The sequence below is a fragment of the Cnephaeus nilssonii genome (genome assembly GCF_951640355.1).
Source record: "Cnephaeus nilssonii genome assembly, chromosome: 12".
In the NCBI taxonomy this organism is placed as follows: Eukaryota; Metazoa; Chordata; class Mammalia; order Chiroptera; family Vespertilionidae; genus Cnephaeus; species Cnephaeus nilssonii.
The window spans coordinates 1,026,793-1,054,728 of NC_137083.1; the positions used below are offsets into that span (position 1 = coordinate 1,026,793).

General features: G+C 56.1%; 1 protein-coding gene across 1 annotated transcript in view; it reads left to right on the top strand.

The window, feature by feature from the left end:
• The window catches only part of LOC307108636 (ATP-binding cassette sub-family A member 13-like), a gene marked incomplete at its 5' end in the record, with an annotated part of 92,612 nt that overhangs the window by 9,963 nt on the left and 54,713 nt on the right, over positions 1-27,936 (top strand). The window contains 14 exons of the mRNA XM_079786778.1: positions 1,761-1,955; positions 2,115-2,279; positions 3,270-3,447; positions 5,141-5,280; positions 9,465-9,578; positions 11,456-11,546; positions 12,953-13,129; positions 14,076-14,382; positions 16,959-17,073; positions 18,374-18,703; positions 20,171-20,240; positions 21,570-21,701; positions 26,056-26,193; positions 26,989-27,169. Coding sequence (XP_079642904.1) covers positions 1,761-1,955; positions 2,115-2,279; positions 3,270-3,447; positions 5,141-5,280; positions 9,465-9,578; positions 11,456-11,546; positions 12,953-13,129; positions 14,076-14,382; positions 16,959-17,073; positions 18,374-18,703; positions 20,171-20,240; positions 21,570-21,701; positions 26,056-26,193; positions 26,989-27,169 — 2,333 coding nt within the window. The remainder of the gene's footprint in view (positions 1-1,760; positions 1,956-2,114; positions 2,280-3,269; positions 3,448-5,140; positions 5,281-9,464; positions 9,579-11,455; positions 11,547-12,952; positions 13,130-14,075; positions 14,383-16,958; positions 17,074-18,373; positions 18,704-20,170; positions 20,241-21,569; positions 21,702-26,055; positions 26,194-26,988; positions 27,170-27,936) is intronic.

Genomic DNA, 27,936 nt, shown 5'->3' on the forward strand with positions numbered 1-27,936 from the left:
AGGTCAAGGTGTGTCTGCACCTTGAGCCCCCTGTGAAAAATTGGTTAAGTAGGTCTGGACACACCTGACATGTCCCCTCACAGGTTGAAAATGTCCTTCTACACATCCCAGTCATTGTGGGGTTCATTTCAATGTTGGCTTGGCTGGGCCACAGCACCCAGATATTTGGTCAAACACCAAACTGAATGTCTGTGAGAAGGTATTTTTAAAGATGAGATTAACCTTTAAATGGAGAAACTTTGAGTGAAGCAGGCAGCCCTCCTTAGTGGGGGTGGGCTACATCCAATCAGTTGAAGGGCTTCAGAGGAAAGACTGGATGGCTCTGGGCCTGAGCTGCAGCATCAGCTATGCCTGGGGTCGCCTCCTTACTGGCCCTCGATTGTGCAAGCCAGTTCCTTAAAAATATCTCTACAAGTTGTAGACACATCCTATTGGTTGTATGTCTCTGGAGAGCCCTAACCTTAACTGTTCTATTTCTTCAGCATTTGGGACATTTTTTGATGTGATATGAAAGCATCTGATGAGTCCTGCCTGCTCTCAGGCTCCTGGTAATTGAACAGTCGCTTGTGGTGTTGAAGGCCCTCGCTGGGTCAAATGTTTCACAGAAGTTGTACCTGTCAGAGTATGAGCACGGACAGGAAGCTCATGTCTGTAAAATCTGACTGTTGCTTGATGACCTGTCATATTTCTAAGGTCATTAATTGAAAGCTACACCCACACAGAGAGCAGCTCAGCTCCTCTGAGGGTGTTATTTATATATATAAAAGGCTAATATGCTAGGTGTCTGACCATCCGACCGGTCGCTATGATGCTTACTGAACACCAGGGGGCAGACGCTTAATGCAGGAGCTGCTGAGCGGCAGTGACTTGGTAGTGGTGATTCTCAGGTGACACACCCCCAAACCAGAGAGGAGGGAGCCCAATTCCTCACGGGGCCGTGCAATTCCACCTTCGGCTGTGGGCTATGTTGTTGCTGGGGCACTGTCAGCCCTGAATTTGGTTTACTGCACACTTGGGTTTGCGTTCCACACCCTGTACGACAGCAACTGTGCAGAGTGCCCTCTCGCACTCTGGATCCCTCAGGGGATGTCGGAGAGCTGGTTTTGGCCCCATCCCCGCAGGCCAGGCTGAGGGACCCCACCTGCCGGAGGGACCTCGCTCACTCTGCAGACGCTGGGGAGGGACTGTGGGAGGTTGGCTCCAGGTTGTATCTGGCCCGTCTCACCCAGTCCCACCCCACCAGCCACCTTCGAATGAATTTCCTTAGTCACTTTTAAACTAGATCAAACACAGGTCCTCCTCAGCCCCTCCTTCTGGCTTTGTTTGCTTTTCCTTTTCAAAAATTATAACAAGCTCAGAACTCTGGTTTTCAGTTTGCAAAAGGAGGAGGAGACACACAGTTTCTCACTGATAACTGTGCAGAGTTAGAGGGATAAACCGACGGCAGGGGCTGAAGCTGAACATGAAGAACAAGCCGCAAGCGCTCCATCTGAGAGCAGCCAGGGTTGGGGGGCTGGGGACGGGGCGGGCAGCGGCGAGTGCAGGACGGTGGTCATGTGTTGCCCTTGAGTCATCAGAGGGCCGATTGCTTAAATTAGGCGCACATTTCAGAAACGCTTTCATCCAGATGTGTGAGTGGAACAGAGGTGGGCTCGTGTGTCTCCAGGTGAACCCCCGCATTCAGGGCGTTGGGCGCTCAGACTCCCCCCTGAGTGGGGCTGCACGGCTGGGGTGCATCCGCTCAGACCCTCCTCCACCAGGTCCTGTTCGGCGCCCTGACGGTGGCTCTGTCCGGGAGATGTGACCAGGATGTGCTGGGTCTCCTGCTGGCCTTTCCTGACGACGGGAAGGCTTGGTTGGCCACTAGGGAGCTGTGTGGCCTGCCCGGGGCCAGAGTGTACTCTCTGCTTGTGTCCATGAGTCGCAACTTGGACCTGCGCAGCTTCATTTACAAGGTAAGGTGCCGCTGGCGTGGCCTGTGACGTCGGTGGCTGCCTCTGGGGGTGGGGAAGGGGTCAGGAGAGAACTAGAGCAAGCAGGTCCTCGCCGCTCAGATGCCGCCTGAGAGGGAAAGCGTGGTGGTGGTTATTCCGTGTTGTGTGTTTTCCTTCGAGACGCTGATGCCGGCGGAAGCCAAGGGCGTGCTCAGCTCCCTGCTGGACGTCGTCTCCAGGCTCAGCCACCTGCTCCCCAGAGCCAGCCACGTCCTGGAACACCTGCCCCAGTTTCTTCACACCCCAAACCTCACAGCCTTGCTGGACCTGCCCGACTCCCTGCAGGTGTGTGTTTGATCTGGGCCTTGGGAGCATTCAGACGTGCTGGGCCTTCGGTTCTTCTGCCTGTATTTCTTTTGCCACATCTAGTCCTGCCCAGACCACGGATGTAGGACAGGAAGCCCTTTGAAGGGCTCTGGAGGCAGCAGCACGACAAAAAGCAAGGCCTGGCGTCTCTGAGAAGGAGGCTGGGCTGATCATGCCTGGTCCTTGTAGGCGCAAATGAGGTTCCAGGGCCTCTTGGCCTAAGTCAGAGAGGAACTTGCTTTCACAAACCTTAACCCTTTGCACTCACTTGCTTTTTTCTTGATTCCTTTATTCTACTCGGGATTTAATTTTTTAAATACCCCGGATTTTACAAAGCGCGGCAGTAGAATAAAAAACTGGAGTTTCTTTTCATATAAACTTATTTATTTGGATTTTTTTATATTTCAAATTATTGATACATTCAAAGAGTAATTTGCACTCGACATCCGAGTGCAAATTAAAGCAATTCCTTACATGTAAACAATTGGCATACAAATTGCAGATCATTTCTGCAAATACAGGAAAACTCGAATGAGGTTAGTGGTGTGATATTTGTCTTTGATTCAACTCTCTCTGCCTGGGATGGAGCTGACTGGGAGGGAATGTGTGGGGGTATGGGCATGGGGTGCAGGAATTGGCAGATGGTAGAGTGAGTCCTCAGAGCTGCCCATCAGCCAGGGGACAGTTTGGGGAGACGTCAGTGTCGGGCAGTTTGGCAGTAGAGACCACACTGAGTGTTAGTCTGTGTTAGTGATATTTGTTCATCGCTGGGCAGGGATTGGCTGTGTGTGTGGCCCTCCCCCCGTGGTGGTTTGCATGGGTTTTGCAGGACAGAACGGGCCTCGGCAGGGCCTGCACCCTCTGACTAGTCGCCGTAAGTTTTCAGTGGGAGGAGAGGGGCGCTTCCACAGGGCTGAGGGCATCGCTCCAAGTCACTGATCACTGAAGTGTGTCTCCACGTGCTTTCAGGCTTCACCCCGGGCCCCGGCCGCAAGTTCAGCCTTCGGCTCTTTCCAGGCTGTGGTGACGATGGTTTGCCAGGAGCAAGAGTCTTTTCTTAGCAACTCCAACATGTTCCTTAACTTGCCCAGAGTTAACGAGCTCTTGGAAAGTGACAAAGAAAAATTCAACATTCCTGAAGACTCAAGTAAGAAAACTGTAACCCATGTTTGCTTAGATTAATTTGCATATTAACCATTTGCTTTGCTTTATACAAAATACTTTGTGTAGGAGGTTGGCAAGGAATTTCTTTTCCACCCTCTAACTTTTATCCTTCCTTTTTATTGGAATTTAAAATTTTCAGTTACAGTTGACATTCAATATTATCGTATTTTCCAGCGTATAAGACGACTTTTTAACCCAGGAAAATCTTCTCAAAAGTCGGGGGTCTTATACGCCGGAAAATATGGTAGGTTAGAAAAATCTCTGACAATGTATATCAGATTGCTTAAAACCCAAATACCGATTTTCCGGCGTATAAGACCCCCGACTTTTGAGATTTTCCTGGGTTAAAAAGTCATCTTATATGCCAGAAAATACGGTATATCAGTTTCAGGTGTATAGCATGGTGATTAGACATTTATATAATTTATGAAGTGATTTCCTCCCCCCTTACCTCCCCATTAGTCCAGTGTCCACCTGGCACCATAGATGCAAAATTATCAACAAAACATTAACAGATCAAACTCAGCAATATATTAAAAAGAAAATACCCATGATCAAGTGGGATTCATTCCAGGAATGCAAGGTTGGTTCAATATCTGCAAATCAATTGACATGATACACCACATAAACAAAATGAAAATCATATGATCATACCAATTGATGCAGAAAAAGCATTTGACACGATTCAGAACCCATTCATGACAAACACTGTCAGCAAAGTATCCTTCCTTTTCAGTCAGGCTGCCCAGCGCTGGCGTGGCAGCTGTACATAAACACGAATATGTCTCTTCTGAAATCAGAGTCGCTCCTGTGTACGTTAAGCTTATAATTTAAAGTGTAAGTTGTTAAAATGTCAGAGCAAGCTCTATAATTCATGCTTTAAATTCATTATGTACTCACGCTCTTACTTTACATTTTATGGGATTATTTCTATCGAGTTTATAGTCCTTTTTGAGTAAAAAAACTTGTTTTCTTTTCACCTGGTGAATGTGGAAGGAAATAACTACGACTGTGCTCTTCATACTTGGGTGTCAGGAATCAGGGATCGACGCTGAGAGAGCATTTCCATTTCCCATGCTCTCTTCAGGGCCATGCACCAGGGACGGGAGCACTCACGCCAGCTTCAGGCCTGACAACACTTGATTCCTAATCGCTATGGCGATGCAGGCTCTGCCTTCATTCCTACCTGTGGTTGAGTCCAGCAAACCCGCACCGCACCACTGTGAGGAATGGAGGATCTGAGTGAAAACAAGGCAATTTCACATATCACAGGAGTAAATGCCACAGCTCTGTATAGTGCAGCACAGAAAATTCAGCTAACTTTGTTTAAAAAGTCTGTGCTGGTCCCCAAACTATAGCAGGCTCTCTGGACTAGGAGCCAGGCTTCCCTTTCTTCAGGTGTCCCTGCCAGCCCTGGTGCTCTCATCGATCGCTCAGTTTGACATGTGAAGGTCACACTTCCGTTTCTTTCAAACATCGATGAGAAAGTGGTACCTGAGGCTTCTCATGAGACAAGAGCCACTAAACACAGTCAAGAACCACATTCCGGAGTCTCTGCCCCAATGCAGACTTGGGTCACTCACTCACGGAAAGCGAGGCACATGGATATGCAAATGAGTCCCCCACTCACCTGGGCATCCCATCTTGGCAACACTTTCTGTTTTTAATTGCGACAGCACCATTTTGCTTGAAGCTTTACCAGGAAATACTACAGTCTCCAAATGGCGCTTTGGTGTGGTCCTTCCTAAAACCTGTATTACATGGGAAAATACTGTACACACCCAACACCCCGGCGGTGAATAAGGTCATCCAGAAGGTAAGCTGCGTGGACGAGGGTCTGATGAGCCACACGAGCAGTGCTTCTGGAAGGCACCTTTAAAGAGACTGAACGTCATGAACACGCGTGTGGGATTCCCTAGGGTTTCTTAGGTTGATTACAGCTTATTCTGGCCAGTTCCCCGTCCTGCGGCCGTTACAGTGGGATCTGCAGTCATGCTCTGAGGGGACACTGAGGCAGGAGGTGTCGGATGCAGTAGCTAGCCAGGTGAGGATGGACGGACAGGAGGCCGGGTCGCGAGCGCGGGCACAGGGGCACGGGTGCCGGTCTGCTGGTTGTGCATCTGGTGACAGAAGTGGCCTCTGGGCATGCTGTCGGGGTAGGCGGGGCTTCCCGGGTTCCCTGCGAGCTGGGGCTGCACCTGAGGGCGAGGGCAAGGGCGAGGGCGAGCGCAGTGCAGCGGAGGCACCGCGCCTGTGAAATGCTTGATTCCCTTCCCTGTTGCTGACTCCTCAGCGCTGACCACGGCAGGACTTTCCTTGAGATGCGTGTTGTGCTTTCTTGGGGTCTTGTTCTGGTCCACAGTGTCTGAGCCTGCGGTGCCTTTAGGTCACCACAGAGGATGCGGTGACTCCTGCGCAGACCCGCGGAGGGGCGAGCGCTCAGGACCGACTCCCACCTCCAGCAGCATCACCTAGCCGAGGCTCCACGCTTCCCGGAGCGGGTGTCCAGAGGCTGCGGCAGACCCCCTCCTTTCCCGCGGCACTCAGCTCAGGGATGCTTTTCTTTTCAGGGACTGCTTTTGGTTTCGCTAATTTTGAGTGTGTTTCATAGCTTCTGTGTCTACCTTGAAAATGTAATTTGGAGGCGTATTTACCAAAAGTCTGCACTCCCGTGGCGAAGTGAGCTGGGGCGGTGGTGGCGTGAGCCCTCCCGAGCTCTGCGCTACCGACCGAGGCCAGTGTGCGCGGCACCGCTGGGCCCAGCTTGGCTGACACGGAGCTCTCGGGTTGCGTCTTTCCCTCGAAAGTGTAGCTTCTGCTTCGTTGCCCACTGACCTTTACTTTCGCAGAGAAGAGACCTGAAACCACATGAGATTTTCTTCCTCCTTCTAACGCGCCTGGTGCTTATGCTGCTGCTTTTAACCGGCGCTCCCAGCTCTGGAAGCATGCTGGGCACGTCCTAGGGCTGTGCTGGGTAAGAGGCGGCGGTGAAGTCCGCAGGCTCGGATGCTGTGTGGTGGCGAGCGCCTCCTGTGGTTAGACCTGTGGTTAGACGCGCTCTCAGGACGCCTCCTCCGGCCCTGCACCCTCCTCGCTGGGTCTGGTCTCTGACCGTCTCCAATTGTCCCTTTCTTCTCCCCCTCGGCTCTCCGCGGAGGCGGGGCGGGCTCGTACCCAGGTGAGCTCTGCACGGCTTGTCTTGCTGGTCCAGGGCCCCCGCGCTGTCCCACGCCGTCCCGCTCCGTCCCGCTCTTGTCCAACGGCAGCCTGGTGGTGGTCTTCAGGCAGAGTCTCCTCATGGCCGGCGGCCCCCGCCTCACCACCTGCTCCTCCCCCTTCCCACGAAGATCCAAAGTCAGTGTTTCCGCCATTTCTCCCGCCTTCATGAAGTCACTTTCAGATAAAGGCCGTTACTCCGATCACACACTGGCCTCACCTTTTACAGGGAGGATCTTTTCTTTTTTTCTTTTTTTTTTTTTTTTGCAGTTGTTTTCTGATTGTGATTATTTTTTTTATTGTTTAACGTATTACACATAGTAGTGCATATATCTCCTTTTTCCCCCCATTGACCTTCCCCCAGCCTCCCCTACCCACTGTCGCATGCCCTCATCCCACCCCCCCAGTGTCTTGTGTCCATTGGTTGTGCTTATATGCATGCATACAAGTCCTTTGGTTGATCTCTTTCCGCCCCTCCCCAACACTCCCCAGCCTTCCTGCTGTAATTTGACAGTCTGTTCGGTGCTTTACTGCCTCTGTATCTATCTTTTTGTTCATCAGGTTATAATGTTCTTTATTTTCCATAAATGAGTGAGATCATGTGATATTTATCTTTCTCTGACTGGCTTATTTCACTTAGCATAATACTCTCCAGGTCCTTCCATGCTGTTGCAAATGGTAAGAACTCCTTCTTTTTTACCAGCAGCGTAGTATTCCATTGTGTAGATGTACCACAGTTTTCTAATCCACTCATCTGCTGATGGGCATTTAGGCTGTTTCCAAATCTTAGCTATGGTGAATTGTGCTGCTATGAACATAGGGGTGCATATATCTTTTCTGATTGGTGTTTCTAGTTTCTTGGGATATATTCCTAGAAGTGGTATTACTGGGTCAAATGGCAGTTCCATTTTTAGTTTTTTGAGGAAACTCCATACTGTTCTCCATAGTGGCTGCACCAGCAGTACACGAGGGTTCCTTTTTCTCTGCATCCTCTGCATCCTAGCCAGCACTTGTCGTTTGTTGATTTGCTGATGATAGCCATTCTGACAGGTGTGAGATGGTACCACATTGTTGTTTTGATTTGCATCTCTTGGATAATTAGTGACTTTGAGCATACTATCTAATAAAAGAGTAATATGCAAATTGACCATCACCCCAACACACAAGATGGCTACCCCCATGTGGACACAAGATGGCCTCTACAAAATGGCCTGCAGGGGAGGGCAGTTGGGGGGGACCAAGTCTACAGGGGAGGGCAGTTAGGGGTGACCAGGCCTTCAGGGGAGGGCAGTTAGGGGTGACCAGGCCTTTAGGGGAGAGCAGTTAGGGGTGACCAGGCCTGCAGTGGAGGGAAGTTAGGGGCAATCAGGCTGGCAGGGGAGCAGTTAGGCATCAGTCAGGCTGGCAGGGGAGTGGTTAGAAGGTGATCAGGCTGGCAGGCAGAAGTGGTTAGGAGCAATCAGGCTAGCAGGCAGGCGAGCAGTTGGGAGCCAGCAGTCCTGGATTGTGAGAGGGATGTCCAACTGCCTGTTTAGGCCCGATCCTACTGGGATCAGGCCTAAATGGGCAGTCAGACATCCCTTGAGGGGTCCCAGATTGGAGAGGGTGCAGGCTGGGCTGAGGGACACCACCACCCTATGCACGAATTTCATGCACTGGGCCTCTAGTATTTTCATATGTCTCTTGGCCTTCCTTCTGTCTTCTTTTGAAAAGTTTTTATTTAGGTCCGTTGCCCATTTTTTTTTATTGGATCATTTATCTTCCTTTTATTAAGTTGTATGAGTTCCTACAGGGAGGATCTGTTCATGGTCCACTGGTACTTCCCCTGGAAATGGGGTCACACTCACCCAGAGTGGGAAGGTGGAGGGAGAAGTGGAGCCCACAGCTTCCATCACTGCCGAGGTGTCGGGCAGCTCAGCAGGGGGTGGGGGGCGCAGATGCAGGACCAGGAAGGGGATGCACTGGGGACGCGCTCCCAGCTCTGTGCCCAGCTGGAGCGCCACCCTGGGAGCAGGGTCTGGTTGGGAGCCAAATGGATGGCAGGAAGCACCCTCTCCTCAGCGTGGTGGCTGCCTTTCATCCCCGACCTGGGTGACCTGTGACCCCAGGCGATGCAATCAGACTCCCAAATCCTCCTTAATCTTCTCTCTTTGGCATTTAGAATATTTTCAATATTAAAAACATGACGTTGCAATTGACGTTTTGGGGATACAGCTGTATGTTTTATATACATTATTTCCTAAGGAACGAGTTTTTTATCTTGAGAGAAGAAGGCATGGGCTTTATTTTGAGGGTCAGGGCCTGTTTTTACGATACCGATTTATTTTACTAAAACCATGTGCTGGCTACCCAGCAACAGCAGTGCTTCACTCCGCTCAGCAGGGCCGGGAGTCCTACAGCGGATGTGCAGAGTAGCTAAGAGTGGATTTTTAAGGAGGAAGCGAAGGTTGGCATTAATTTAGTCAGCCAAGGTGGATCGGAGGCATTTACTGTTCTAGACAGTGAGGTCAACATGGGGACCCCACGGGGAACAGGTGGGGAAACTGAGGGGAACAGGTGGGGGACCCTGAGGAGGACAGCAAGGGCACACTGAGGTGGACAGGTAAGTGGGTGGAGGAGTCTGGGCGAGAGGTCTCGGGGACACACTCCAGACCCGAGGGCCTGGAGGGGGGCACCTGGCAGAACTGCGCTCGGGATCCAGCACTTCCCGCTCATCTCTGCGGGCGCCACAGCTGACCTCTTCCAGCTGAGACGGAGGCATAACCAGCTGTGCTCTGTTTGCAGGCTAATCACACTTTTGTGTTTGTGGACAAGCTGAGGACTTTATCCAAGACACTGCTGAGCATAGCCAGCAGTTCCCAGAGCAGTGGGCACGGCCAGATGCTCGGGCAGCTGCAGGTGAGCGTGCTCCTCGCTGAGGGGCTGGGGAGCGTGTGCCGGGGGGGCGTCCAAGAGAAGGGTCTGCAGTCGCCTCGGCGCGGCTTTCCCAGCTGCCTGATGATACTGACGCACAATTGGACACGCGCGAGAACTTTTTGTAAAGATCAAGCATTTTGCCCACTATGCAAGGTATCTATGCTAATAAAAGCGTAATATGCTAATTAGACCGGACGTCCTTCCGGACGAAGCCTGGGCTGTGAGGGAAGCCTGGGTCCCAGGTGCCTGCTGGCAGCCGGAGGGAAACAGAGTCCTGGGTGCTAGAGGGAAGCCGGTGCCGGCAGCCGGGGGAAGGAAGGCCTCCTCTTGCATGAATTTCGTGTATCGGGCCTCTAGTTAATAATTCATTAATAGTTACTCAAGCTTTACGCTCCATATTAACGTACTGCTTTTTCTGGTGGTTTGTATACTTTCCAACTGTAGGTCTGTTAATGACATTTCCTAATATTCTGTGCTGAGTGCGTAATATATTCCAAGGTCAGCGGGCTGCAGGGTAAAAGGAGCCGTCCTTGGAGCCTGCAGCCAGTCAGGGAGGTCACGCCCTTGGGGCGTATGTGCCCTCTGACTGACGCGTGTCCTTTAGATGAGAAACAGGCCACCTCTTTCTTTGTGTTGGTTATTTCTCGTGCCCAGGTGAGCAGTTCAGGTGATGAGAGCAGGGGCTCGGGGGCCGGTCGTCTGGTTTCCCTCCAGCCCCTCGCTGTGACCGGGGCTGGTCCCTGGACTGCTCTGTGCCAGTTCCCTGCTGGTGACGAGGAGTAGTGGTCAGCAGCTGTGAACGACGCGGGCGTGTGAAGCACGCGGAGCAGTGTTGGGCAGGCAGGCTGTGCCCCGTGTCCGGTCCCTGCAGAGCAGATGCCAGGAGGGGGTAGCACGTGCGAGATTGCATCACGGAAACCTGGCTGTTAGAGCAGAGGAGGCGGGAGCGGGAGGGAGGGCGGAGCATCCACGCCAGAGGGCGATGCAGGTCTGACCCTGGCGGAGAGAGGGAGGGATGTCGCTGCAGCGTTGGGGACAGCCCTGCCGATAGGGACCGACCCGCCATCGAGCCACAGTCAGGCATCAGCGGGTCCCGGTCAGAGGAGCCCTGCTCCGGGGATGGGCTGGTGTGGTGGCCCCGGGCCGGGAGCCAGCGAGGCAGGTGCGGCTCTGGGCGAACTGGGGTGGGCATCCTGGTGGTGGAACGGGTGGCACAGCTGTGTCGGCGCTGGCCGTTGCTGGGACACCTTCTTCTGCAGTTTGTTTGCTCAGGACTAACTCGCTGACACGGGAATCGGGCCGGCGTTTCTGTAGTGAGTCGGGGTGAATAGTTGAGGCTGGGGTGAGGGGTGGGGGGCTGCGAGAGTGCCCCACCTGAAGGTGAGGAGAGCATGCCGGAGCACGGCCCACGGCACAGGCGTCGGCAGGTGAGGCGGGGGGGGGGGGGGGGGGGGGAGGGGATGTAGTCGGGAAAGAGGAACGGCAGGTGACTGTGGAAGGAGCCTGGAGGCTCAGAGCGGCACAGGGTTCAGGGTTCGGGAAGTGCTGGCCCTTCTTCACGTTGTGCCTGCGGGAGAGGCCGGGGAAGGGCTGTTAGGAGATCTGCCCGGAGTCACGCGCCGTGCGTCTGACTTTCCGTATCGGCGAGGTGACGGTCCTCCCCGCGGTGGTCACGGCTGCTCCTTCTGCTTCCGAGGTGACGTCTGTCCTTCTCCGTGGCTCACGGGGTGTGCAGGCCTCTTTCCAGATGACTCATGTGATGTGCCTTCTTCTTGAACGACAGTAAACTGAGTGAACCACCCAGCATCATCACAGAAAAAACGATGCCATTGTTTTTGTTAAACTACCTTTTCCTTTAGGACGCCCTGAGAAACAAATTTATAAGAAACTTTGTGGAAAGCCAGTTACACATCAACATAGACAAACTGACTGAGAAGCTGCAGACGTATGGTAAGTGTGTGTGTGTGAGTGTGTATGTGAACATGGATGTGTGAGTGTGTGTGTGTGTGTGTGTGAGTGTGTGTGTGAGTGGACATGTGTGAGTGTGTGTATGAGTGTGTGTGTGAGTGTGTTTGAGTGTGTGTGAGTGTGGATGTGTGTGTGTGAGCATGGATGTGTGTGTGTGAGTGTGTGTGTGTGAGTGAGCGTGGATGTGTGTGTGAGTGTGGATGTGAGAGTGTGTGTGTGTGTGTGTGTGTGTGAGCGTGGATGTGTGAGTGTGTGTGTGTATATGAGCATGGATGTGTGAGTGTGTGTGTGTGTATGTGAGCATGGATGTGTGAGTGTGTGTGTGTATGTGAGCATGGATGTGTGAGTGTGTGTGTGTATGTGAGCATGGATGTGTGAATGTGTGTGTGTGAGTGGATATGTGTGTGTGTATGAATGTGAATGTGTGAGCATACATGCGTGTATGTGTGTATGTGAGTGTAGTTGTGTGCATGTACGCGTGTGTGTAGTGGGTGTATAAAAACATGCTGGTGTGTTTTCATGCATGTTCACTGTTCGGACTTTCTTCATGAAGTCCTGAGCCAGAGTCTGTGTGGGTGCTGTTGAGGAGCGAGGCCTGGGGAGCGTGGGGGAGACCCCTGTGTGGTGAGCATTGCAGTGACGAGGGGAGGGCCCTCCACCGCTCACACCACCTGTGGGGACACCGTGATGGACTTCTGGGGTCCGGTGGCCTCTCCTGCTGTGGGGCCCCGGCCAGAGCAGACCTGGGGGCTTGATGCCTCCACACCCCTGCCCCTCCGATTCTGAGCCCTCGGCGATTGTTTTCCGGGCCTGGGCTGTGTTCTCTCCTGTGACCCAGCTCCTCCTCAAACCAGAGCCAGTCACTGAGCCCTCGTGGAGTCTCGTCCTGAAAAATGTTTGATGTTCAGCCTCCATGGCCGAGATGCTGCCAATGCTACCCTGCTGCACAGACGCGCCCACCCGGGGCCGCCCACCCGGGGCCGGAGTGCAGCGGGCTGGCCTCCGTAACTGTCTGCAGACTCAGCCTTGCAGAGGAGCGGCTGCCACAGGCCTGGGCTCCAGGGAGGCGCTTGCCAAGGGTCGCGCGAGTCCGGGTGACTTCCCCGCTGCCCAGACTTACTCTCCGCCCCCCTGCCCCACGTGCCCAGCCTTTGCTGATGGGACCGTTTCTTTTCACTTCCAGGCAGTGTAGTGCCATGGGAGGCGTATGGAAGGGGGAGGCACACTCAGCTGGCAGCAGCAGAGTTAGCTTGTGAACAGAACTGGGTCTGGAGTAGCGCCGCCTGCAGGAACGTAGCTGCGTGTCCCTGCGTTTGTAGTGTCCGCCGTGGGGACGGCAGGCGCTGTGCTGGGGGAAGCTGCCATGTCCCTGTGCTCGCTGTCCTCAGCAGGGGGCCTGGGCCGGATGCTGAGCCGCTTGGGCGCCGCCGACCTCCTCTCCCTGGGCCACGCGCTGGTCAACCTGTCCTCCTGTGTGCTGCTGGACCGCTTCCAGGGGCTGCCGTCAGCCGCCGCCCTGGAGGCCACCGCCCACGGGCTCATGCAGCACAACAGCTTGTTGGCCAGTAAGTGTCCAGTGGCAAACCATGCTCACGGGGGCCCGCGCCAACACGTCCCTCCCCGAGCTGGGACCCGGGACAACATGTCCCTCCCCGAGCTGGGACCCGGGACAACATGTCCCTCCCTCCCCGAGCTGGGACCCGGGATGGCACGTCCCTCCCTCCCCGAGCTGGGACCCGGGACAACATGTCCCTCCCCGAGCTGGGACCCGGGACAACATGTCCCTCCCTCCCCGAGCTGGGACCCGGGATGGCACGTCCCTCCCTCCCCGAGCTGGGACCCGGGACAACATGTCCCGCTCCCTGAAAGTGCCTCCCGTGGCTCGGAGAGAAGCGGCCTCTCCCCAGCAGGGCTCTGCCTGAGGAAGGGGTGGCCGGGCCGGCTCCTGAGCTGCCACCGCCTTGGCCAGGGCTGTCCCCGCACCTGTCTTACTGGGTTACCCTGTGGTTTTAGGGTGAAGTCTCACAGGACAAATTACATTTTTCCTGATTAAAGTTCTCCCATTTTTATCAGTTTCCTGACACCTGGGGGCGGGGAGGTGGGGGGGGAGGACAGCGGCCGATTCTGCCCATCTTGCGATGGTTCCCTTGTTTACGGGAAACCCCATGTTCTCAGGCGTGGTGTGAACAGACAGCAAAGGCGCGCAAAGCCCCTCCTGTGTCACCGAGCAATGACGCCCCAGGACGTCAGTGCTTAGGAATGCCCTGGGTCCCAGAGAGGGAAGTCCCCAGAAATGCAGAGCCACCGTTTCTGCGCATTGGGGTGCCGCTGTGCGGGTTCACTACCATGAAACGGGGATGGCCGAGGAGTCGGAGGCCTTGGGCCCATTGCCCCAGCTGCCTGTGCGACGCTGGTGACAGACGCACCACGCCCCCTCCCCCCAGCCCCCTCTCCTGGGCCTCCCTGCGAGCTGCTCCGGTGGTGACGGCCTGTTGTCCGTCTGTCCCTCAGGCGTCATCTTCAACAGCTCCTCCGTGCGCAGGCGCTCCGGCGCAGACACGCCCCCGCTGCCGCCCCGCGTGGCCTACACCATCCGGACCAGCCTGCTGTACAGCATGAGGACGGACCAGGTGGAGAACCCATTCTGGAAGTTCCACCCCCAGAGCCTGCCAGCCGACAGCTTCAAGTACAATTACGTCTTCGCGCCGCTGCAAGACATGCTCGAGAGGGCCCTCATCCGGGTGCAGACCGGGCGGGAGGCCGTGGGGCCCGCCGCACAGGTGCAGCCCATCCCGTACCCCTGCCACAGCAGCGACCTGTGAGTACCGGGGTCCCCCGTCCCCGTGTCCCTCAGTGTGAGGCTGGAGTGGGGCACCTCCTGGGCTTTGTGTCCTCATCTCAGCATCGGGGGACTGGCCGGTCTGCTCAGTGTCTTAGGGTGCGCTTCTCAGGCACCGAGCCCTGGCTGGAAGGACAGTTATTGAGATAATGCCACGCAGGCGGCGTTACCTCTGACGCAGGCGGCGTTACCTCTGACGCAGGCGGCTTGAAAGACCCTTCAGGTTGGGGTGCAGTGCCCTCCAGGCTCCGCAGGGCTGACTCCCAGGTCCGCCTGTGGGAACGAGGGAAGCTGAAACGGCTCTCTTTTCTGCAGATTTTAAAGACGGGTGTGCTGCCCACAGCAGGCCAGAGCGTGACCAGAGCCTGCGTAGCTGCACGGGGGAGGGGGAGTGTTCAGGCGTGGCCAGTGCGCGCTCAGGCAGGGTTCGTGTAGGGGGCACGTGGGTCACTGAGGACCTCACCAAGGCAGCCTCCATGGAGGGGTGCAGCCAGGTTAGCCAGGACACTGGGAGAGGGGAGGGCAGGAGGAGATGGCATGCAGACGCCCAGGAGTCCCTCTGTAGACAGGAGAGGGAGGTGGGCAGTGGCTGGTGGGGGATTTGGGAAGAAGAGGTTTTCTGAACTTCTTTTGTTAATCCTCACCTGAGGATATTTTCCCCTTGCTTTTCAGAGAGATAGTGGAAGGGAAGGGGGGTGGAGAGAGAGAAACGTCAATGTGCGAGAGACACATCGATTGGCTGCCTCCCACACGCTTCCCGACCAGCAGGTGCCCTTGACCAGAAATGGAACCTGAGACCCTGGGTGGGTGGGCCGATGCTCCAGCCACTGGGACACACCGGCCAGGGTGGTTTTTTTACATTTTTTAAGAAATAGGGTGCAGTTGGCGATAGTCCAGTGAGAGGCGAGGACCGATAGGTACGATTGGCGTAATGGAGGGGAGCAGCCTTCGCAAGGGGTGGGGCCGAGCCCAGGCCTTTCATCCAGAGGAACAGGGTGCTCAGCTCCACTGAGCCGAGCACTTCCCGTCTTAGCCACAGGTCTCCCCCACCTCTCCCTTCCCCCCTCTCTCTCCCTCTCTTCCCTCTCTCCCCCCTCTCTCCCCCCTCTCCCCCCTCTCTCTCCCTCTCCCCCTCTCTCTCCCCCCCTCTTTCCCACTCTCTCTCTCCCCCCCTTCCTCTCTCTCTTTCCCATTCCCTCTCTCCCTCCCTCTCCCATTTATTATCTATTAGCAGCCATGGCTCATGTTCTGAGGGACGTACGTGGGGAAATGTTACTTTAAGAGTGCAGAGTGGGATGGGAGCAGGACTCTATAAAAGTTAATGTTCCCTTCAGCCCGTGATTCATGGGTGGTTCTGGCAGGACAACTTTACGGTGTGCTTCATGCATACAGAGAATTTCAAGTGTTAATATACTGCTTGAGAGAGCAGGGCAGCCTAATGAGAGGCTCTCAGGAAAGGAAACAGCAGCCTGCAGAGTTCCACCTGCACACAGCCGCTCCTCAAAGGGCGCTGCTCTCCGCCCCACTGCTCAGGCCCTGCTGTCCACAGGAGCAGCTGGTCCGGGGGAGGGGGGGGGCGCAGGTCCGGAGGAGGGGGGAGCGCAGGTCCGAGGGTGGGGGGAGTGCTGCTCTCCTGAGGATCGGGGCAGGGGGGCCTGCTCTCCTGAGGATCTGGGGGGCTGCTCTCCTGAGGATCTGGGGGAGGGGTGCTCTCCTGAGGATCCGATCAGGAGGGAGGGTGCTGGGTGATGTGCCTGACCGAACTGGTCCCCTCTGTGACTGTTGGGTTTAGGAGTCAGTGGTTAGCTGCCGGGAGCTGAGAAGATGGAGAAGGACGTTAGCTCAGCACCTCTAAACCGGCGGGGTGTTTGCTTGTGTCGGGACGACCCCTCGCCTCTTTGTGGGGCGATGCGTGTCGTACACACTGAACCACGCCTTGCCAGGAGTGCAAGCGCCTGCTCTCTCTCCATTGGAAACCACGGGTGGATGCGTGTGTGGCAGTGAACAGTGGGTCACGTGCCTCGGATGCTGGTGACCAAGGCTTCTCAGGACCAGAGAGCCTCAGGCCACGGTCTTTTGCTGGGGCCCACGGGGTGCAGGGCCTCTGTGGAGCGAGTCACCCCCAGGGGCAGGCGGTGGGGCCACAGCCCTGTCCGCTAGACGCGTCTCCTTGTGAGTTTGCGCAACTGCTGAGTCAGGACCCCAAAGAGCTGTCCTGCCCGTCACAGGCCTGTTGCCATGGCCTATGGAGACTGTTCCCCACAGGGCTCAGTGGGAGGGGCAGCGTGGGGGCAACGTGGGGACAGTGTCTGTGGGAGGGGGCAGCGTGGGGACAGTGGGAGGGGGCAGTGTGGGGACAGTGGGAGGGGGCAGTGTGGGGACAGTGTGGGGACAGTGGGAGGGGGCAGTGTGGGGACAGCGTGGGGACAGTGTCTGTGGGAGGGGGCAGCGTGGGGACAGTGGGAGGGACAGTGGGAGGGGGCAGTGCTGCCCGCAGCCTGATGGGAGCAGAGCTGCCCGCTGGCGCTCACAGGCCGCCTGGTGCCTCCTGACAGATTCTTGAACAACGTGGCTTTCTTCCTCCCCCTGATCATGATGCTGACGTGGATCGTGTCTGTGGCCAGCATGGTCCGAAGGCTGGTTTACGAGCGGGAGATCCAGATGGAAGAGGTGAGCTGCCCGGGGCTGGCCGGGAGTCGGCTCTGCTGGGCTCCGTGGAGCCTGCGGTCCCTGTCCCGGAAGTCACCGTCAGCCCGAACTGCGGCTCAGTAGGCGTTTCCTGTGGAGCGCGGGAGGGAGGGTGAAAGGAAGTGGAAGGCACGTGACATTGGAGTTAGGAAACCTGTGTGCTCACTCCACAGTTGTATGTTTTTGTCTTCCCCGAGGACATGCTTATTGGAGAGAGGAAGGGCGAGAGGGACGGGGGAGAGAGAGAGAGACCCATCGGCTGCCTTCTGCACTCACCCCACTGGGGATCGAACCCGCAGTCCAGGCGTGTGCCCTGGCCGGGAAGCAAGCCTGCGGCCTTTCGGTTGGTGCTCCAGCCCATGGAGCCGCCCGCCCAGGCCCAGCCATTCTCATTCCACCCAGGACGACAGAGCAGCCGGCTTCCCGTCCTAACTCGGAGCTGGGATTCTTCAGGCTCAGCCTTGCTCTTTCTGTCAAAACCTAAACTATCAAACCTGCTTTCACAAGGCAAGTACCCAGGACCCTTCCCGCCTCAGCCACAGGAGGGCGCGGCCGGGACACACAGGCAGTTTACTTGCTCACTGTTTGTTAGGCACAGACGAGCGAGCGGGTGCCCCTGCTCCGCTCAGCTCCACGTGCGCTGCCTGCTGCTCTGCACGCCTCCCCCCTGCATCCTGGTCTCTGATCCACGTGGGCCCCTGGGCAGAGGGCCTGGGGGACAGTCAGTCTCCTGGGCTCCCAGCTCCTTGGCCAGAAATCCTTCTTCATGCTCAGTATCGCGATGTTATAGATGAACAAGTGAATTAACTTTATTGAATTACTTCAAACTGAATTATTTAGCAAAAGTCATTCTAAAACCTTTGCCGTAATCCCTCGAACTTAAGGAAAAGTATTTCCCCCTTCATTTTCTTTGTCCTTATTAAACAAAACCAGCACAAGCAAAATGAAAAACAACACGAAAGGAAGTGAAAACGAACCGCAGGGACGGGGAGCATGTGGCCTGCAGCGGGTCAGCGGGCAGCCCGGCGGGACCTCCCTGAGCTGTGGTTTTCCGCGAGGAGCTTGTTCCCACGCACTGGCCGCCAGTTTTCTCTGCCCTCACGCGGGACCGGCCTCCTCTGTGGGGACCTAAGAATGACACGCAGGCGCAGGCGACGTGCCTGGCGCAGAGCCCTCGGGGCTGGATGTCCTCGCGGGGCGCCCACCCGCCAGCGGCCTTCCCCCAGGACGGACCCTTCTTCTCGGCACCCACTGGTGTGCTAAGGGCTTCCTCTCCCGGCAGTACCTGCGGATGATGGGGATGCCCCCGGCCACCAGCTTCCTGGCCTGGTTCCTGGAGAACGCGGCTGTGATGGCCCTCGGCAGCGCTGCCCTGGCCGTCGTCCTGAAAACCAGCGGCATCTTCGCGCACAGCAACGCCTTCATCGTGTTCCTCTTCCTGCTGGACTTCGGGGTGTCGGTGGTCATGCTGAGCTACCTGCTGAGCGCGTGCTTCCGCCGCGCGGCCACGGCGGCGCTCTGCTGCAGCCTGCTGTACCTGGCCAGCTTCCTGCCCTACATCGTGCTGCTGGTGCTGCGCAGCCGGCTCAGTGCGGCCGCCCAGATGCTTCTGGTGAGTGAGTGCGCGGCTCTGCAAAGTGCCCAAGGAGACCGCTCACCACCGACAACACCGCTCACTCACGCCCGCGTTTCCCTGCCTGCGCGGGCCTTCGGGCCTCCTCTCCCCAGGCCACCCAGAAGGAACCTGCTGTGGCTCCGGGGCCCTGCGGGGCGGGGCGGGATGTGCTGGGGGCAGGCAGCCGGATGGGCGTTTCTCCCTCACAGCCCCTCCCGGGGAGACGGGGCGATCCCCAGTACCCACGGGAGCCGGCGGCTTTAGTTCTCTGCTCTGCATGGGAAGAAGCGGGATCCCATAGCTGTTGTAGCGGTCAGCCCTCCGCCTTCTCCTGGGAGCTCCACGCGTGCCAGCACGTGGAGGGGAAGGGCGTCCGTTAGCAGCGCCAGGCTTCCGTGCGCCTCCACTCGGTGAGTCACTCAGGGCTGACGTGACTCATGGAGAAGACAGCTCACCTTCATGGCGCGGTGCCGCTGGCGGTGGGCACGTGGTCGGCGGGGAAGGGACGGAAGGATCGTCCTCAACGGGGTCAGCTCCGCGCACGCAGGGCTGACTCACGGCCCACGCCCCGCAGGTGCGGCCTCGGCTGCCTGTGGGCCCGTGGGGGGAGGGGCTCCTGTGCTGAGCCTGCGGGCGGGTGTTCTGTGAGCACATCCCTTTCTCCAGCATCAGGGGGCCCCTCTGTGCCCGGTCCCCGCTGGCCACGCCCACAGCACAGCCCGCGTGCAGGTGGGCAGGCGGGCAGGTGCTCCTGTGGGGCGGCATCGTGCCCGCTGCCTGGTGCCCATCAGTGTGCTACTTGCCTCCCCTGTGGAAACCCATGACCACGGTTTGGGGCTGGTGTCAGTCAGGTGTTTCAGGGAATGAAGGCCGCCCGGGCCAGGCGGGCCCGTATGCTCTACACGTGGAAAAGGCGTGGATTTCAGGCACCGCTGCTGGTTTTTACTCCCACCTCACGTGGAGGGGCTCCATGCACACAAAGTTTGATTTCCTCTTTGCGCGTTCAGGTGGTTTCCAGCCGGGAAAAGTCTACCTCTGGTACGTTACGTTTTCAGTAACGCGAGGCGCCTTTTCAGCCGCCTTTCCCGACGGGGAGCTCTGCCCGAAGCGGAGCAGCGGTTCCCTCGGCGCTCGATCGCCCAGGCCAGGACACGTGCGCCTCCTCAGCCTGCGCTGGGCTGGGGCCGCGCTCAACACAGAGCACAGGAAATGCCCTCCCCGCGGCCGTGTGCCCGCATGCGCCCCCACCGGGAATTATTACTGTGCGGGCGCGCAGGAAAGAGAAATAATCCCTTTTAACTTAAAAGTGAGCTTGTCCCACGCGTTTCCAGCGGCTGGTGGTGGGCTGAGTGTCCAGGCGCGGACACTGGCTTACCGGGTCCTTGGAGGAAGCGCGTGGCGCCGTGGACATCCGGTCCCGTCACGCACTAGCGGCTGTTTTTCTCTCTCCATCGCTCCGCACAGTGCCTCCTCTCCACAACCGCCTTTGGACAGGGAGTGTTCTTCGTTACGTTCCTGGAAGGGCAGGAGGCAGGTAAGACGATGCGCGGTTCCGGCCGCTCCCGTGGTTCGGGTGTCAGGGGCTTTGCAGTTGTCCTGGTGGGGGCGGGACAGTAGGGAGTCCCCACCACAGAGCAGGGCCCTGGGAAGGAGATGCTGGTGCTCAGCGTGGCTGTGCAGCTCCTCCCGCGCCCAGCTGCCCTGGCGTTAGGAACGCTCAGGAATAGCCACGGCGCCTGGTCCCGCCGCTGCCCGGTCAGCCCGCCAGCCAATGCCCGGCTCTCCCTCATGGCACCCCGACACCCCATTCCCTTAGCAACCGAATGGGGTGTGCGCACGCCCGTCTCCCAGGGTCCTGTCGGACTGGAATCTGCCTCCCTGGGTCTCTGCCCACTTTCCCAGTTTCTCTTCCCAATTCTCTCGTTCACATGTCAGCCTCCACTGTGGTCTCCCGCTCTCATCTCTGCGTCCAGAAAGGGACTTAGCCAGTGCCGAGAGGGTACGATTATCCGCTTTACTCCCAGGACGGTATCCCTATTAATTTGGCCTAAAATAACATTTTAAAAAATGGATTGGCAGCCTTTCTCGCTTACCTTGAAATTTTGACAACTGACATCCTAAGCCAGGACAGACATATATTTCTTACATGTTTATGTGGTTTTTATGAACACTTACACTTAAAATATATGCAATAAATGGACTCACCGTCAGCAGCTGTATATTAGCCCTTTCACTGGGCGCTGGTCTTGGAGTTCTCAGACATTTCAGCAAAACACGCTGAACCGTTGTCAACTTACACGGAGGCTGGGCCGAGACAGAAGAGCGAGCCAGGCCTCCAGGTGCCGGCAGCGGCTCCGAACCAGCTGGTCCGAGGAGGCGGAGGAGAGTCACGGTCAGTCCTTGGAGTGTTTCGGACTGAACTCCAGCAAGTGGCAGCGTGTGTTTTACATCAGAGCCTAAGGCTGGTCCCTTAGGGGAACTGAGGAAGAGGGGTGTCTTACTTAGCCTATGTTTTAACCCAGCAGTAAATTTCAAATACATTGTAAGAAAGAATGGTCCTAGTCCACCCCAGGCCTTCTACGTCCTGTTCATATGTTTCCTAAGAGCACAGACCATGATGTGATGTAGGGCCTGGATCGGCAGGAGCCTTCTTTATCTTGTTGTGTAACATGCCTGCTTTCTCCAGGGAGTGAGGGAAGCACCTTTCAAACACTTTAATGCTGTAAATTAAAATGTTAATGGTTGCTCTGCCCGTGTCATCGAACCCAGCGCCTCCTTTGGCTCCAGCTGCTGCCAGCTCCGCCAGAGCCTCCAGGACTAACACCCGTCTCCCCCTGGTTGACTCTGCCCTCCCTCCCTCCAGGGGTCCAGTGGGGCAACCTGCACCAGCCTCCGGAGCAGGCAGGCCTGGCGCTCGGCTGGGTCTGCGGGATGATTCTGGTCGACTCGGTCCTTTACTTTCTGTGTGGCTGGTACCTGAGCAACTTGGTTCCTGGTAAGACTCCTACCCTTTGTAATGAAGCGTGGGCCATCTTGTTCCAGTAACCTCTGTGTTGTAAAAGCTGCTGTCTAAAGTTTCCCACTGAAAGCAGATGGTCCCTTGTTCTGTTAACTGACTTTGCTATTTGGCTTCTGTGAACGTGCTTGCTCGAATCTCTGCTAACGTAAGGGTCTGGTTCCTCCCACGCCAGGTACCTTCTGGTTATATCTGAGTTGTGCTGTGCTCAAGGCCATAAGCTCCCTGCAAGATAGTTACTAGGCGCACTGCCTCCCCCGCCTCCCGATCCCAGCACACAGGCTTCTTTTATTTTTTTAAAAAGCCTACGAAAGGTCCGGAAGTCTCATTCCATATTTGGAAGACAAAGAGACCTAGAAAATATAAAAAGTGAAAGCTTCCTCCATGTTTTGGCTCAGACTTTGAGAGGCTACTCCTCTGAGACTGCTAGCACAATAAAGGCTCCAAGTTAACTTGGCTTATTGATCAAGGTGTCTTCTGTTTAGCTCACTGATTTACAATATAACAGTAAGATGACAAAATGAACTTAAAGTGTGAGCGAACTGCTGTGCTGTTGTATTAAAACTGCTGTACCGGAGACAGAGAGAGAGGAAATGTGGGTGTTTATTATTTTAAGTAATGCTGACTTTCTCCAATTAATGTATACATTATTTTTTAAAAATATGTTTTTATTGATCTCGGAGAGAAAGGGAGAGGGAGAGATAGAAACATCAATGATGAGAGAGAATCATGGATCAGCTCCTCCTGCAGGCCCCTACTGGGGATTGAGCTCATAACCCAGGCATGTGCCTTGACGGGGAATCAAACCGTGACCTCCTGGTTCATGAGTTGATGCTCACCCGCTGAGCCACACTGGCTGGGCCTAATGTATACATTTATATAACTTTAAGTTATGTAACATTTAATATGAAACATGTTAACACACTAAAACACAAATCTATATATATAAAAGCCTAAGTGACCGTTACGACAGAATGACCAGAACAACCAGAATGACCAGAATGACCAGTCGGCCAGTCAACCAGTCACTATGATGCCCACTGACCACCAGGGGGCAGACGCTCAATGCAGGAGCTGCCCCCTGGTGGTCAGTGCACTCCCACAGCCAACCTCCTGAGGCCCCTCCTCCCGGTCGGCCAGACCCCCTGATGGCTCTGATTGAGGAGGCCGGCCGGCCAACCTCCCACAGCTCCTTCCCCACGGCTGAACCCTCATAGGCCTCAATTGATGGCCAGGCTGAGGGACCCACCTGTGCACAAATTTGTGCACCGGGCCTCTAGTTATTTAAATAAAATACTAAAAAAGGAAATTTTAATTGATGAAATGTTTCCAAAAGATAGCTAGACATATAAATTAATGATAATGTTCAAAAATTATTGAAAATAATGACAGTAACTGGTGGCTGGTGATGGTATTAAGCCTTCCTATAGATTGACGAGGATGTGAGCAGTGCAGCCCTCAGCAGAGCAGATGGCAGCGCTCAGTAACCAGCCCGCTCGTGGGCGACTCACTCGGTGGTGGGTTTGCATTTCAGTCAGTGAGAAGGGACACAGTATTCAGTTAACCTGCTAGGGAGAGAAACAGACTCGTTCATAGTTCATCAGACATAAGCATCATGAAAATAATGAGTCAATAGGAAAAGCATGATTGTTAAAGGTAGGCAGGGTTTTTCTAAACACCAAGGACATAAGCAATGAGAATCGATCGAGTTTCATTTATAAGAATTTAAATCAAATTGCAAATAGCCAAATAAAATTATAAGACAATTTATAAGCTTATAAAACTATTTAAAGAAAATGATAACATTCTCAAGTCACATTTTAAAAAGACATATCTCAGTATTTAGTTAAAAATTTAAAATATCGTAATTTGGTTTATATGCCAAATGGTTGTTTATGTGGACTTATGCGACATTTTTTTTCCGTTGTTAATTTTTCTGCTTTAAACATGCACTTCTCCTGTAACACAGTTAAACTACAGGAATTGACTATATGTTTTATATTCCATCTTTTCAAAATGCGAGTGATTTAATGGGCGCAGAGAGCAAGCATGTGGGGTGCGGCGCCTGCAGCGTCGCAGCAGGGAGAGGTGTGCTGGGGAGTGAGCCAGAAGCGCCTTCCCTCCTCCTCAGAAAAGGGCGCGAGGCTGGCTCTGCGCTCCCTGGGCGGGCTCAGGGACGAACCCCTGCACGTCACGAGGCCCCAGAGCGGGTGGGGCAGTGTCTTTATGACGGTGGCGCTGTGCCCTGGGGAGAGGAGTGATGGTGAGGGAAGGCCCTGGGGGTCTGAGCGGGCTCTGCCCTGCGTCCCATGTCGGGGCGCCTGTGTGTCCCCCTCTTCCCTCCTGTCTCTGGCAGGCAGGTAGCAGTCGCTGCCCCTCTCTCAGCGCCCTCCCTCCGGCCCTGCTTCCCGCAGGTGCCAGTGTGCAGCACAGCCTGTGTCAGTTTCTGATTCTGTCTGCTCTGGCAGCTCGACTGACACCTGCCCAGATTTGCGCCAAGTTTTGCAAAAGCCCTGCTCTGGGGAGGGGAGATCTGACGAGAGGCGTCGGGGGTGGGGAGAGGAGCATGATCACAGGACTTCTCAGCATCCATGCTGTGCGCCTGTCCCTCCTAGTGAGTCTCTTCCCACGAGCTCACACGTGTCCTGCTGGCCGTTTCTGAGGAGACCCTGAGCAGCACCCGAGAATAGTCACATTCACGGAGACAGAAAGTGGGTGGGCGGGCGGGGCTGGGCGGAGTGGGGGAGAGGGGGAGGGGGAAGTTCTGGAGGTTGGTTGAACAGCAGTGTGAATGTGCTCAGCGTCACTTTAAATGATTAAGATGGTGTATTTTGTCACATATATCTAAGACAAACACAGAAGACGTGGGGTGCAGAGGGCACTTTTAGGTCACATCTGGAGAAACTCAAGTGAAGGAACTGGTGGGAGCCGTGGAGGAAGGTGGCTCGGCTCAGGGGGCCCCATCCGCGCAATGGGGCGTCCCGTCAGTCCTGTCCTGGGAGTCAGTGGGACATCACACGTGGTGGCTCTCAGAGGAGCGTCTGTTTTATTTCTCCAGAAGCTAAATGAACCCGCTTGGGGCTCTGGGACAGGACACCTGAATGCCAAATCTGGAGAAGTTTCGGGAAGCCCTTGGGGGCGTGGAGAAGGCTGGGGATCTGTCTCTTCCTTCCGGCTCGCCTGGTCGCGGGCTCCTGCTCCGTGCCTCCCGCGGGGAGGGCCGTGTGTCAGCCTTGTCTGCACGCACTCACCCTGCAGCCCCAGGGGAGCTCCCGGCAAATTTCTACCCGTAACGTCTGCTCCTGAACTGGAGCAGTTCCCTCGGAACCAGCCGCACCCAGCCTGCTCCAGCCAGGGCCCCAGACGGGCGGCTGACGCTGTCTCTACCCCCCTGGGGTGCTTGTCCGGAGCGTCTCCCCTCCCACCAGGCGCAGCGCAGTGTCTGAACCCCCAGGGAGCTAGGACCCAGCCGGGTCACTTCCACACACACAGCTGGCAGAGGCGGGGGACTGGGCGCCACCTTTGAGTGATAAGCACCCACCTCCACATCTGGCGTTCAGAACGCACCTGGGTTTATAGTTCTCTCTGCTGTTGTGCAGCCACGTTTAGGGGCTGCCTCGCTGAGAAGGAAGGCCAGGGTGTGCTGCTGCACGAGAGACAGGCCTGCCCGCCTCTCCCGGCCTCAGGCCGCCAGGAGCGCTCCGCTCCCGCAGCTCACGGCCACATCTGGCCGCTCAGGCTTCGTGTTCCATAATCTTCTTTACGTGCGTGCGGGCCACTCGCATTCTCAGGGTCTGTCCGATGTCCCTGCCTTCTTCCATCGCTGCCAGTTTGGGGCTTGGCTGACTGGTGCCCAGCCTGGGAGCCGAGCTCGGGGTGAACGGAAGGCTCTGCCCAGGTGGATGCGCAGCCACACTTGGGGGTGGGCAGATGCGGAGCGGAGAGCGGCTCCCATTCGTTTACATCAATAGATCAATGAGGGGTGTCTTTAAAGTCCAGATAGGTTAGAGCTGGGATGGTCTAATTAGCAAGTCACCATTAATATCCAACTTATTTCTAGTGCCTTTCTCCTGACTCCGAAAGGCTCTCCCACTGCCTTCTTCCCACCTTTATTGCCACCTGCTCAGGAGGCCTCGGGGCAGGGGAGGGAGGCCCGGCCGTGGCCTGTGCAGGTGAGGAGGGGTCAGGCCCGATTGTCGCTGGCTCGCCCATGGCACGTGTGTGGAACACGTCGGCATGGACTAACGCTTTGTGTTCACGAGTTAGGACGTCCGTTACAGAACGTTGTGAGTAGAAACAGCTGGACGGGTCTGACCGGGGCCTCGTTTCTCAGGCTCCGTGGGTGTCCAGAAGCCGTGGTCCATCCCCTTCATGGCGTCCTACTGGAAGGGCGCGCGTGGCCTGGCCACCCAGAGGCCGTGCGCTCGCGATTCCGGGCTGTTCTCCCTCCGTGAGGACGTCGGGCACACAGGTCTGTACAGCAGCCGGGGGCACGGCAGACACTCGGGTTTCCTGGGGCTCCCCCCTCCTCACCTGGTGCCTCCCTGGGAGGCGCATCCTGTTCCTGCTCCCCGGAGAGGACGCGGACAGGCAGGAGGGGGGCCCTCTCGCTCCTCCCGGGAGCTGCCACGAACAGGCAGGAGGGGGGCCCTCTTGCTCCCAGGAGCTGCTGCGGACAGGCGGGGGCGCCCTCTGCCCAGTCCTGCCTCCCTGGGCCCTGTCGGAGGCGACGGCGGGTCCGCGTGCACAGGCTCTCAGGACGTTCACTCCACAGCCAGTCTGTAAAGCAGTGGCTTCCCCCGTTCCACACGGAAACAGGAGCCGCTCGTTAGATTTGGAGCACAGCAAGCACCTTGCACGCACTCCTCCCGAGACTATTGCTTGAGGACGTTTTGGCTTGTAACCTGCTTGCTGTTGTCCTCTGCATATGCACATGCACATGTGTGCCTGCATGCATATATGTGAGCGTGCACATGCATGCACGTGTGGGTATGTGTATGTGTGTGAGTGTGCGTGTGTATGCATGTATGTGCACGTACATGTGTGTTTATTTTCATTTCATTACAGAATGGATACCATGAGGGTACAAACCTTTGTAATCAGAATTTCACTTAATTTTTGCCGTTATGTGATTTGCCTCTTGATTTTGGTGAAGGAAGACTTTTGCATGTTTCACATGTTTCGGAGCCAGAATTCATGTCTGGGGCCACCGCTAGGTCACTGCACTGTGGGGTGCCATCCTCTCCGGGTGTTTGCATCTTCACAGGGTCATTGCCGCAGCTCGGGAAAGGGGAGCGGGAAGGAGGCCCCCCCGGCGTCACCCTGGTGTCCGTGACCAAGGAGTACCAGCCCCACCAGGCGGCCGTGCGGGACCTGACCCTCACCTTCCACAGAGGCCAGATCACCGCCCTGCTGGGGACCAACGGCGCCGGGAAAACCACCGTCATGTGCGTCCCCTTCCACCTCGTAAAGCTCAGGCTCCCCTTCCTAAATGCCAGTCCACCCGAGCAGCGAGGCTCGGTCCCTTTCTCACGGAGGAAGCATGGCCCTCTGCCCCTGCCCCCTGCCCCCTGCCCCCTGCCCTCTGCCCCTGCCCTCTGCCCTCTGCCCCTGCCCTCTGCCTAGCTGCTGGGCCTCCCCACCCCCCCCCACCCCCAGCCACCCTGCAGGCCTGGGGCAGGTGCAAGGAGAGGGTGACGGGTTTTAAAATCTTTCATTCTTCCTGTTTTCCCTACAATGAACTCACCTGCTTTTACTTGAATCTTGGAAAGTTCTAGGGCCCTTTTCATTGTTCTCCTCAGTTTAATTGTGTTTGCTTTTCTGTGGGAAGGTGACATTCAGAGCGAGTTTGTAGTTCTGTAAACACCTGAGTAGTTTTTCATGTCCTGATTTTGTGTGGTTGGCTTTTATTTTTATTTTTTTTAAGATTGGATGTTTAGTTTAGAATCTGAAGGCTATGCATTTGGATAAAGAATCAAGCCTCGTTGTCCCAGAGAAATAAGGAGCTCAGACGTTCGAGCCACAAAACAGCCCGGGCGGCCTGTGGCGACGGAGGCCCTTTGAGGCTGAGCCTTCAGCGATGGTGGAGCAGCCGCGCTCTGCCCTTTAGCAGCTGACGGTGCTTCCTGACGGCAGCGAGCGGGCAAGGAGCACACACGCAGCTTCAGAAACCTCAGTGGGACCCGCTGGAAGGGAAGCGTGGGGTTTCCTTCTC